The sequence below is a fragment of the Anser cygnoides genome, chromosome 4, assembly GCF_040182565.1.
Source record: "Anser cygnoides isolate HZ-2024a breed goose chromosome 4, Taihu_goose_T2T_genome, whole genome shotgun sequence".
In the NCBI taxonomy this organism is placed as follows: domain Eukaryota; kingdom Metazoa; phylum Chordata; class Aves; order Anseriformes; family Anatidae; genus Anser; species Anser cygnoides.
The window spans coordinates 49,873,835-49,886,314 of record NC_089876.1 but is presented as its reverse complement, the minus strand read 5'-3'; the positions used below and the strand labels follow the sequence as shown (position 1 = coordinate 49,886,314).

At 37.1% G+C, this 12,480-nt stretch overlaps 1 protein-coding gene and 1 long non-coding RNA gene across 10 annotated transcripts in view; one reads left to right on the top strand and one right to left on the bottom strand.

The window, feature by feature from the left end:
* Position 1: 1 nt before the first annotated feature.
* LOC106032294 (uncharacterized) lies at positions 2–3,759 on the top strand. Of its 2 annotated transcripts, XR_010831155.1 has the most exons (4): positions 2–118; positions 213–461; positions 1,003–1,111; positions 1,832–3,759. It is a non-coding gene; the product is annotated as an uncharacterized lncRNA (long non-coding RNA). The 2 variants fall into 2 exon arrangements; XR_001204764.3 differs by having other exon boundaries at positions 20–461.
* RXFP1 (relaxin family peptide receptor 1) overlaps positions 2,708–12,480 on the bottom strand; it is a 55,145-nt gene continuing 45,372 nt past the window's right edge. For 7 of the 8 annotated variants that reach the window (XM_066996110.1, XM_066996111.1, XM_048076176.2 and 4 more), the window contains 7 exons: positions 11,679–11,750; positions 10,103–10,174; positions 8,058–8,129; positions 7,601–7,830; positions 5,581–5,991; positions 4,848–5,066; positions 2,708–3,009 (listed from right to left, as the gene is read on the bottom strand). In XM_066996110.1, coding sequence (XP_066852211.1) covers positions 2,708–3,009; positions 4,848–5,066; positions 5,581–5,991; positions 7,601–7,830; positions 8,058–8,129; positions 10,103–10,174; positions 11,679–11,750 — 1,378 coding nt within the window. The remainder of the gene's footprint in view (positions 3,010–4,847; positions 5,067–5,580; positions 5,992–7,600; positions 7,831–8,057; positions 8,130–10,102; positions 10,175–11,678; positions 11,751–12,480) is intronic. The other variant, XM_066996109.1, reaches the window with a different exon arrangement.

Here is a 12,480-nt window from a genome sequence, read left to right as displayed (position 1 = left end):
CCATGGCCGAGGCGGGGCTGGGGCGGCCCCTCGGGGATGGAGGCGGCCCGCAGCGGGGCGTCGGGGCCGGCGGGCGAGCGGCAGCTGGAGGAGGGGGAGATGCAGATCGGCGACGTGGGTGCGAGGGGGGCGGCGGGGAGGTGGGTCCGGGCGGCCCCAGCCGTGTCCCTGAGCCGTTTCTCTCTGTGTCTTCCCCCCCCCCCCCCCCCCAGGGGGACGCGCCGCTGGACAGACAGCCCTCTTCGCGTGTGTTTAATTTAAAGAGGTGTCGGCGGCAGGAAGCCTGCCGGCTCCACAGAGCTTGCGGAGATAACCTCGGTCTTCCTCGCTACGCGTCGAGGATGGGATAATACAGCAAGTCGCGGCTTATTTACAAGCTTCGGATAACCATCCTCATCCCAAGCCTTGCTATGTTAAGCAATACTGCAATATATTCCTATAAAACTGCATTTTTTTTTTCAGTAAGTTTTATTACTGCAAAGGATTTTTACACTATTTTTGTTGTAATGCATATAAAGTGCCTTATGACGGACCATATATCCCTCCTTGGTAGAAATTTAGCAGCAGTGTTTGCTTAGAGGATGGATTGCTGTGAACGACAAGTAAAAGCTTCCATCAGTTACAAAAGAACCTGTGAAATATATTCTCCCATCTTCAAGGAAGCACATAAGAACTTTTCCTGTATTTGGTCCTACTTTATATCTTGCCTGAAGCAGTTACTAGTTAGTTAGTCCAGGGCTTACTGTTACCACAACCCTTTGGTCTGAAAGACCACTGCTGTGAAATAAATACCTGTATTGAAACTCCTGTACACTTACCAAAGCTGGGGGAATGCTGAAGTGCAGTGGGAAACAGCAGGAGAAGGTAGCTGTACCCTGCACTGTTAGCCCAATTTCCTCTGCTAGAAGGACTTTTTTAAAAGAAAAACTGTAATTTTGTTATCAAAGCAATAAAGTTTTTGCAACAAATTCTGACTAATGGGTGTCTTCTGATTACTCATAGAAACAAGGATAACATTGAATATATCCACAATCAACTTACATGAAAAACGAAAATAACGATGAGGACAGACATCCTGTCAAAGCCTGCTCGTTGAGAAGGCTTGCCCCCCGTGAGTACACAAGTTCTTTTGAATTGAGTTTTGACTGCCCCTTAAAGGCAATCCACATTGCAGGATTTCACTTAGCTGTTTTTTTCCAGTAACCCAAAATGTTGCCAAACAACTTGGAAAACAAGTCATTTTGATCAGCAGATAATCTTTTATTATTTCAATAAAACATACAATCGTGGAAACAGGATGAATAACTTTTGATTTCAAGATAATCCAAAGTTCTGTAAACAGTTAAAGTGTGTGTCACACTGTTTTTAGTTCTACTTCTTACATTATTAAGAAGTTAAGTGCAAACATTGGAAGTATCTTTTAAAAAGCTTCAAAACATCAATGCAAAAGAATTTCTTTCACCACCTTGGGCTCCAGGCCTTTGGGTTGTGAGCATGGTACTACACGAACTTGGGAATTCATACTCATAACAGAAAAGATTCTCTTCACTAAGTGTATGCAGAGGAACTGCTTCTGCCTTGCACCTCTCTTTTTGGTATAGAGGTTCATTTCATGTGGGACAAAATCATTTTGCTTTGGGAAAAGGGGAAAAAATATTTACACTGGGAAGCCCAATGCTGCCCAAAAAGTGTGGAATGGCGGTGCTCCAAAATTATTTTAACCGTACTGCATCCAATCAGATGTACAAGGTGATTAAAGTGTAGATGTTATGACACCTATTAATATTGATCATCATCTATTTGACACTCTCTCGTTATTCAATATGCAAAGACTTTAAAATCCGTTGAAGTGTGCAGGCGATGGGGAACTACGTAGGGAAGCCCATAAAGAAGTGGTGAGGAAAAGAGCAGCATCAAGATGTTGGGATACTCACTCCGGTCTTCCCAGGGAAGGATGCTCTTCTGAAGGAAAAACTTCCACCAGCTACAGTTGGAGGACACTGTTGAGAAACTCATTTTGTTTTAAAAACAATTCTGGTTCTGCTTGAATTAGAACAATTGTTACCATTTCAGGATCATTTGTATGATTAAAATAGTTGATACATTTTTTAAAAAGAATAACATTCACTTGTTTGGCTTTGACAACTACAATAAACTCATCTAATTATGAAATAAAAATATTTTCTTAGTGCTACTGTTCCCTAGAGCTTTTAAGAGCTGTATGCAGTCTGCCAGTCAGAAATTTTAAAGGGAAAATAATTTTCTGAATGATGAAACCAATCAACTCTGAAAAAAACAGCTGGTGAAATGGGGATTTAAAAAAAAAAAAAAAGTTTATTGAAAATAGCCTTTTTTTTCAAAGATAGATGATTTTGAAACATTTTGATTTTAGTATGAGATGTTTTAAATCATAGTTGATGCTTTTTTCCACACTTCTATCTTGTTGGAGGGGAAAAAAAAAAAAGATTGATTCTGAACCAGGATGAGCTGTCAAAATGTCAGGAACTGTTGCAAGATTAAAATAATTTTATTTTTATTGGTTCTACCTGCAAGCAGCCACACTGCTCTCACTTCATCCTGCTGTGTGTTTCGGTGCACGGGAGTCCAGCCATCATACCTCCCTCATTTTGACTCATTACTGTAAAGCAGCAAGTCCATGGATGTGAAGCTAACAGTGCAGATGTCACTGTAAAGATTCAAAACGTATTTACATGTACAGATTTAGTCTCGTTGACTGTGTAGTCACAGATGCATCAGAAGAGTCCGTACAAAGCACAGGCTTTGTTAGCTTTGGTGTGATTTCGTGCACTGGCCACATCTCTACCCAAATGAATGATGGGCCATATGTTTTCTGACTGCCTTTGCCTCTCTTGGATCTTCTCTGTCTGTAGTTATACCAAACCTGGTGAATCATTTCCTTGAAAGGTCGGGTAGTCAAAGTGTAGAGAAGAGGATTCAAAGCGCTATTTATTGGCAAGATAAAAATCACCACCCAAGATGTTATGGTACCTTAGGGAGGGAAAGAGAAAGGAAGCTTTAGTAGCATTTGTACACGTTAATTAATGCAAGCACTTCATGCTTATGAAGCACAGCTACCTGCTAAGAGGCTGGCACAGTTCTTGTTCTGGCTGAGCCCCAGTTTCTTGACCCACATCTTTTTCTCTCTGCTTTGCTCCCTTGTCTCTTACTGTGATCACCGTTTGCCATTCTCTTCCCACAATGAATTCTAGGCAATCATATCTATGTCCCTGATGTCCTGTCCTCCCCCAAAGCAATATCCTCCAGCCCCTTCTTCCCTGCAGAGGCTGGTTTAGCTCCTCTGCACCAGTTCTCTGTTCTTTCCCATGTGAAGGGCACTGTATACATCCTTATTTCCTTCTTGCCCTGTTGGTAAGGGTCTCCGTGTTCACACCTCCCTCCTTAGTCACAGTTTCCTGCTCTCCTGCCTATATCAGGGCCTAGGTGCCTTTTTCTGTCACCCCTTTTCATCCTTACTGTTTGGGAGAGAAGTTGGATTGTTAGCTGAGAGGCAGGCAGAGAAGGGACAGGACTGTAGAGCTGAAAGATGGTCATGGGCACCCTCAGCTGCACTGTTTGATTTATAAAACAATTGCAGAACTGTCCCAAGCTGTACAAACAGCTTTATACGTGCTGCCTTTCCCCCCTGCTTTCTGGCTTGATCCTCTTTCTGCAATATCAATACATTTCTACTGATGCATGATTCAAAGGCTGTCACAGCCCTCCCCACCCCCCCCCCCCCCCCAAAAAAAACAAACTCCTGTAAACGTAGATAAACATCTGTGATTGTCTTTAATTTTACGAAATGGGTTAGTACTACTTAGCCCAATATGTATAACGCAGAATGTTTACTTGCTGAATCTAAGATCACCCTGTGGTTTAGCAGGATTTCTTCTAGATTTCCTGACTCAGAATACATCTGCTTCTATTTTTCACAACATTTTCTTTAAAATCTCTTACATGGTTTGATAACTTTATCAAGAAGCATTTTAGAAGGTTTAATATAACTGAAAAATATTTGACATGATCAACATAACTATCAGACGTTTAACATTTAAGTCAAAACTTTGAAAAGGTAACTCCCAACACTTCTGGTCAGCACAAAACTCTGAGCTAAAATATTTTCTCACCGGTACGGTATTGTCACATACAACCATATGCTGAGTCTGACTCCGTGGATGCTGGTGCTACCCTTTGTGCTAACATGTTCTTTCTGACATGGTTTACAAGCCCTACATAAAGACACTATTACTCTAGCATGTACCCTTACAGCAAAGAGAAGGAAAGAAATAGGCTGTGATTTTTAATCTTTTAAGTTACACTGTATTTACATGGGAAAGTTTTTCCTAGCATGAAGGAAGGTTAAGCACAGCTGTACATAACTTATTGTGTGAAATATAAGTATCGGTTTGTAAAAGAAAGTTATTTCAGGGTAAGAATTGTACATTTAAATCAAGATAGGAAACACTGTGTTGTCTTTAGCAATGGTTAACAGAACCACCAAAAGCCGTCACATGAAAAAAGCCAATCCAATTGAAACTTGGTTTATTTTGTGCATTTCCTAGATATTTTGTGGAGACAGACTTTAAAGATTTGAATCTCTGTTGTTTTGACTGACTCAAAGGTAGTTCTTGATGATGACAGTAATATAGTCCAATGCAGTAATAAAACAAACTATAATTCAATACATTGTGTGTGCATCTATATAGATAAATAGCATATAGTTCAGGATAATAATATAGTTCAATATGTTCAATTCTTTTTTCTTCTAAACTGGAAATGGTCTTTATACAGACGCAGCTGAAACAGCTGCAAAAGGAAGAACATACCTGGTATTTCTACTTGAAGTAATGAAAGGAGTTTCAAAATAAAAATGGGTATCCAACATAGTGCGTCAGTAAATACAATGAAGAAAAAACGTTTGGCAAGGGTCATCTCTTTTTTGATATGATTCCGAATTTCAGTAGCCATAATAGCTGTTTGGTGAACACTATAGAACATGCTTCCATAGGAAAACACAATGATGATAAAAGCAGCCAAGTTTACACCTGTTGAAGAAGTTAAAATTAGTTATGATTTAACAGCACAATGGCAATTAAACATCACCTATTTGCAAGTTGAATAGTAAAGAAAAATCCTTTCTCTAAACTGCTAGTCCCATAGAATTAAGTGGCCAGACAATCTAAGTTGGTCTTCATCCAAACACTGAATTACTGCCTCTACTCCAGTATTTAAATTATCATTGCCTGACAAATGGCTGCCATTGGATCCAAACTATGTAGTTCTTCACTGGTCTTAACGTTGCTTTACTTCCCTGACAAAATTTATTCATTCAGGAATTTAATGGTCCTAACTTCTTTCTGCTTTCTGAACCCTTCATGCATTTTAAGATATGTAAGTATCAATCTAATATAGTAAAACTCTCAGGTTGGAAAAAGTCTGTAAGTGCATCTAAGTATGAGATGTGAACATCACAGCAAAGCTGCCGTATCTGTTCGAAAATCAGGTTTGTTATCATAAAAAATGAAGGCTCTATGTATGTAAGGAAAAAAGGCAACTTACCTAAAAAAATGACAACAGAATAAATCTGACTTCCTGTACTTTCTGATTGCTCTGAGTGAAGAGGAAAACAGACGCCATTGGTGCCATAGTAGTTCCTGAAAAATTCCTTATTGCTCAGTGGAATAAAAGCAACAACAAACCCAATTATCCAGATAAGAACTAAAATGGAAATTGTCCTGCATTTTCTGGGCTTCAAACACCTAAAAGGATAAACTATGCAGATGTATTTTTCCAAAGTCAGGTATGTCAATAGTAATACTGACACCTCTGTAGACAGAATAGCCAGCGATCCCACCAATTGACAATGAATACTGTCCATCCACAACTGAGCGTGCTTGTTGTATTCTCCACGATATTTAAGATCAAAAGCTCCAATCACAAATAAATATATTCCCATCAGACAGTCAGCACCTGTGGGCATAGTGCTTAACATCATTATTCACACATCTGAATTTCCCATTCTCTTTGTGTATATGTCTACTAAAAATGAGACATACACACGTATGTATCAGTACACATTTACGTCAAATAATACATAGTTATAAAATCAATATTATAGTCAGAATGCTATTGTTTTCAAACTGATTTATTGAAGCTCAAAATTGGTTTGCAAGCAGCAGAGATATAATTTAATTTATAGAAATACCATTGCAAACCTTTTTTTTGATTAGATTTTATTCCTTTTTGATATTGACATTTTGCTTAAGATAGTTTGCTTTGAGCAAAGCATCTCTGCTGGACTCAAAGTTTAGTTTTTATTTGTCCACCTGATAATAGTTCAAAACTGATGTGCACAGGCTTCTATTAAGACTTGAAAGTAGTCAGCAAATACAAACAACATCATTCTTGCTCCTTATTAGCTTAGCAGGGAAAGGCAAAAGACAGAGGGAAGCTCCTGTGCAAGCCTGGGGTAACACCAAGAGGCATCGCTGTGACATTCCTTGAGCTCCTTCTCGAGCATCCAAAAGAGAGTTTCTGTTGTAGACCCTCAACATAGTCTCAACAGTCCTCACAAGTTCAGACATGTGCCCCATCCTCAAAACGATGATGCTGGATTAAAAACCATGAGCATAAGAGATGACACATTTGGCAATTATTTAATTCCTGTATTTGCTTCTTATTTTCAAGTCTTCTGCAACCAGGAAGACAATGAGCCTTGTTCAAATTTTAAGCATAGTGAAATATCATGATCCCTCTTCTCTTCCCCTGTTGCATTTTACTTGGGATTTCTGTGAAAAGGCTTAATAAACATTTCTCTAGTAGCACTAGTAGGTGAAAAGAAGCTGTCTACATGGATCTGAAGCCTTCTCAGGTATTTTGATCAGTTTTGTGTGGTGTACAGACTGTTCCAATGGTTAAATAACAAAGTTTCAGAATCACTGATGTGATATTTAGAAATGTTCCAACTATTTTATACAGTGCTGACGATTACATTTCAAAATGCAACTAACAGCATTTGTGAAATAGTTAAGTTTAGATAGACTGTCTTGTATTGAGAAAGGGTACTTGAGACTGTAACACAATCTCACACAAAAAACTATAATTCTTAATATTGAGGAGCTAGGAGTGGTAGAATTTCTATATTTGTCTAAATAAATTTTTGCTTGTGCAAAAAAAAAAAAACAAAACTGAATAACTACACGCGATAATGTTTACACACACGAATTGCTATTTACTCAAAAGGGCATACCAGTATTTAGGTTTATGGGCCTTTGATTTTTTTTATTATTATTTTTTCTTCTTGCTGAAGGAAGTGAGAGTTTGACACAGTATCTCCATCATTAGAATCAAACATGAAACCCTTGTAAGTTATCAACTGCCTATTGTTACAGAACAAAGGCAGCATCTAACAAACTTCCTGGTGTGTAAGATAAAGCATTTTGTGTTACCATTCATAAGAGCACAAAAGTTCAGTTAATCCAGAGCTGGAAATATGTCACTATATTGTAATATCAGATGTTGTACACACTATCAGTAGATTAAAGCAATATTCTTTTACCTTTATGCACAGAATACTCACAGCAGAGAGACATTATTGAGATGGCGTGGAGCTTATTTTCCGATCTGATGTAAGGCCTCATACAGATAACAAAAATATTTCCAAAGCAAGTGATGGCAGATACAACCCAGACAAAAACTCTCTGTATAATGCTAGCTAAGAGATTCTCAAGGGACGAAATCCCATCGGTATTAGGCTTACAGCTGCGCACATGAGGGGCATATCCACAGTACTGGAATTTCTTAAAATATCTAAAAGCGAGAAACAAAACAAAACAAAACAGAAAATAGATGGCTCTAGTAAAGCTCTCTAGCAAATATTCAGAAAACATATTCTGAAAGAAGAAAAATTAATTTAAAATTGTCAAATTTGACAACTACTTGCATGCCACTTTTCAGACACTTTTGTTTTTACTTATTCAGTGTTCTGCAAGTTGTGAAATTCAGACCAAAGAAAGTGAACTGGATAAACAACTTACATGTGGGAGAGGTTTCTAAGGGGCCTGAACATTCTTCTCTGGATGTTTGCAATATCAATGCCCTCCAAGCTGCTGTAAACAATATACTCTTAATAAAACACAATATAAACTCAATAGTAGAAGAACAAACTTAATGAGCATTTAATTGTGTTCCTACGATTATATGAAACTAGAGATGAACTTTAATTGCCTCTAATCTGTCACTCTTTGAAACTTGAACAGAAAGTCTACATGAAAGCTAAAGTGGAACAAAATGAATCTCACTTAACTCTAATAAGCATTCTGTTCTTCCAAAATCACAGAGAAGGCTCTTTTAGTGCTCTCAGCAGTGCAATCGATGATTATTATGTTGCCCTTCCAAAGTATTGTTCTACCCATGTTCTTTCATCATCTCTGGGAAAATAATAACTTGTTCCAATAGTAATATTTTACATTTCTGTCCCAGGGAGTGCTTTGCTAGACAAACAAACCACTGCAAGAATTCAGTCTTTATTGTGTCAAGATCAGCAGGAAGTTGGTACACAGAACTTGGCATGTAAGGGAAAATGTTGGATTTCTGGTGACACATAGGTGGGATTTCTTATTTTATTTTTTAATATATGGAAAATAGCACTATTATTTCTCCTGCAGTGCTAGATCAGTACTGTGTAACTGTGTAAGCTGTTCTTTTAGAACTTCAGTTTCTGTATTCTTCTGGACTATTCTTTATGGTGCATTAGATGTGCACCATGTCTTCTAGACTGCAACCTGTCAAGAGAGCTTTGGTTATTTTTGTGTGCAGCCTTATTTGAATTTACTGTTCAATGCTTTAAGTGCAATATTCATGTGAGTTCTGAAAATATTTAGGCAAAAGTGGAGAAAGGTATTAGTCTTAATGGTTATTTGCTTTGGGCTACTGGACAGTTTTGCTTGGAGACAGGAATAAGGCCCCAAATATGGAAACTTCTTAGTCTTAGTTAAGCAGTGAATGAATCCCGGGGCGTGATTTCCCTAACTACTCCTACCATTTCAAAATAGGAAGGAGGCAATGGATGTTCTACAAAATGAGTGCTGAAACATACCATTTCCTACAGATCTGTCTCCAGGTTTATCAACTTTCCTAACTTAAAAATATAGAAGGTCCTGACCACTCAATTGCATGAAATCTTCGGTGTCAAATAATGGCTAAAGTCTATGCTGCAGCTTGACTGCTAGGGAGGTAATTAATTATCTTCTGTGCTCAGCTATTTATTTTCATGTATCTTTTACAGATTTAGTATTTTCAGGCCTTTAGCTATTTGCCAAATTCAGTTGAATTTGGCCACTTGAGTCCAAACTGTTGTAAGGAAATGGGACTGATCAACAAAGGCACATGTGCTGTGGCTTCTGGCTGCAACTCTGGGGTCAAATCACAAACTCTAGTTATTCCCCTCTCCAAGGAAACATATTTTTGGATCTCCATGGCCATTTTGAAGTTACAAATGGGAAAAGCAAATGCTGTGTTCTACTGAGCTGGTTGGTCATTGCAGACATGCATTTGCCTGTGAAGATATATTTAATCTACCACAGGACCAGTTTCAGCTTTGCAAGACTGTCACTGCACCATCACTCAGTTTCAGCAAGGGTTCTACTGGCAGAATTCATGTTTCAGCTGCTGTGTTATTTCAGCCATAAAAATTACCCCTAAACTCTTCAAAAAGATTTGCAAAAGTCCCATCCCCTCTGACATGACAACTGAATTGTGCCATAAGTTGTGCAAGGTCAAAGTAGGGTTGCATTAATCCTTCTCTGTAATAGTGGAATAGACAACATTCTTCATGAAATGGAATTTTTGATCTCTTTTTGTTGGAGAAATTTCCATTATGATACCGGTATTTATATGAAGGTAAATTGAAACGTTGTTAATAGTTATTTTCCAGGTTGAAATTGTTGAGGATCATAACTATAACCTATTTCAAAGGCAATTTCTTTTAAAACATATTTTGGATTATGACCTTCTGAAGGAGATGTGTATTATTACATAGTAAATAAAAATAAATGATTGCAGAGAAATACTTGATACTTACAGGGATTTGAGTTTAGTTAGAAAATCAAACTGGTCTATTTGAATTTTCTTGATTGGGTTATAAGAAAGGTTCCTGTAAATACAACACAGATTTAAGCAATTTTGCACGTTTTCTTTACAGCCTGTTCCAAAGATAAAGTAAAAATACATAATTCATGTGTGTTTTCAGTCCTGTAGGAAGGACTCGTATTATCGGCAGTTAAAACTGCAAACAGTATCATTCATTTAGCATTATTCAGCTTGCTAAGCTAGTGGAAAGAGTAGTCAGATGCTCCACAGACATACAATAATCACACATGCACACATCACACACACACATCACACACATCCTGTATCTCCCAAACTGACACTTAAAGGTTTTGACTATAGGAATACTTCGGTATTAAACTTTTAGGAATTATCTTTTAAGTAAAATAATGTAGTTGAATTGCATGCATTTAGAAACAGAATTTAAAATTTAGTTTTATTATTGATAAAATCCATCTTTTCATAATGATTTGTGTGAGTTCAAAAAGAGACAGAGGCAATGAAATGTAAAAATAGACTTTAGTGCTAGATGCTGTTATTCCGCACAAGAGTATTTCTATATATATTCCCTATTTCTTCTCCCTATAACTTTTTCTTATGTTTTTGTTTTGATGCTATAACTGAAACGTGCAAACACAGTATATGCAGCTGATAACACTTAGTTGTCCCAGTATGTTGTGACTGATCCCAAGAGGGCTGGAAAATCAGAAAAATAAGTTACTGTACATACTGACAGCTGGTTAAAAATAGTTACAGGATTTTTCAGTTGTGCCTGACAGAGGTAGACACAGGGACTTTGCTCAGGAAGGTTAAGCTCCAGTGGAACAGTTGCTCACAGCAGCGGACAAAAAATCAATACTTTCTCAAAAGGTACATAGGTTATACATAGCTATTAGGTCCACTGAGGAGCCTTGTTACTGCCCTGACATCATCTTGGTTTAAAATCAAAATGCAGGATAAAGGCAGGATAAAATGTGCTGGCTTGTGCTCTGGAGATTCTTCAATTTTGTGATTAGTGTCTCTTTCAAATTATGTGAGAAAGACTGGGACTTTCCAGCAGCAGCATTTGAATTTTTCTATGCACACATTATGGAAAAAGAAAGAATGCCTTTCTGGTTTTATAAAATGTTATGCTTTTTTTGGAACTCTTTTACAAGAAAAAAGCAGTTGCTAACAAGGCATCTCTATGAACCTCTGAAACATTTATTTTTAGAGCCAAATCACTATATCACATTAAAAACTCCTATTGAAATTATGAAGTTCTGATACAGCTAGCATAGCTCATTTTTCATATAGTAACAAGATCTAGAAAAGATTGAATTTGAACTTGCTCTCTTTTTGGACATGAAAATATCCATCTTTTACAAAACTAATATCAAAATAATGGTATATACATTTCTTTTCCTTTTGGTTTAAGTGTTTTTAGGGAGAGCTAATATGATGTATACAGAGATGTTCTTTTCTTTCCTGGCATTCATGACTGAAAGCATGTTATATGAGTAATATACAGTTATATAATAATAATAAGAATAAGAATCAAGAATCCTTACAGTTGTGAAAGCTCCTTTAGATCCTTAAATATATATGGAGGAAGTGATTCAATCTTGTTGCTAGCCAAGTCTCTGCAGAAACAACCATAGGTGGGATATCATAAGTTCCTAGTAGGTTCAGTTGTTTAGCTGAAGAGTTTTGTAATTCCAAGATACACAGTTTTATTCTATTTGCCAATTAGAATATTATTTATTATATAGGTTTATCAGAAACTTGGACTGTTAAAGAATGCTGATAAAACAACATGGAAAAGCTAGATTCAATAGATTTCCCTTAGCCTAGTTCAAATATGTCATTAGATATATAATTTATTATCATTATATGTACATGAAAAAGAAATTGAAATACACTTAACTTGGGTTGCAAGAATTTAGAAATAAATTAAACATAGTGTTTTATGATGGGAATCGTCTCTCATCTCATACGGGTTACCCAACGCTACATCTTTCCCTTAGTTCTCCTCTCTAACTTGCTGTTATTTTTACTAAACATGGAGAGTATTAATCACTGTGGACAGAGAAGTAAAGACCCTAGCTCAAAAGAAATCGGCAAACCAGTCTAAAAGACAATGAATGTACACATGCACCTAGAGTGTGGTGATATTCTATTAATTATTAATAATTAAGATTAATTAATATGATTCTATTCAGGTAATGCAATGACCTCAATGATCTTATGAGCAAAAAGACAATATTATTGAGAATCTCAGAGTATTACTTTATTGCCTATTTTTTCCTTGTTAAATACATGGAAAAAACTGAGGATAGGTGCTATTTCCAGAGCATGTCATGTGAAATAGAA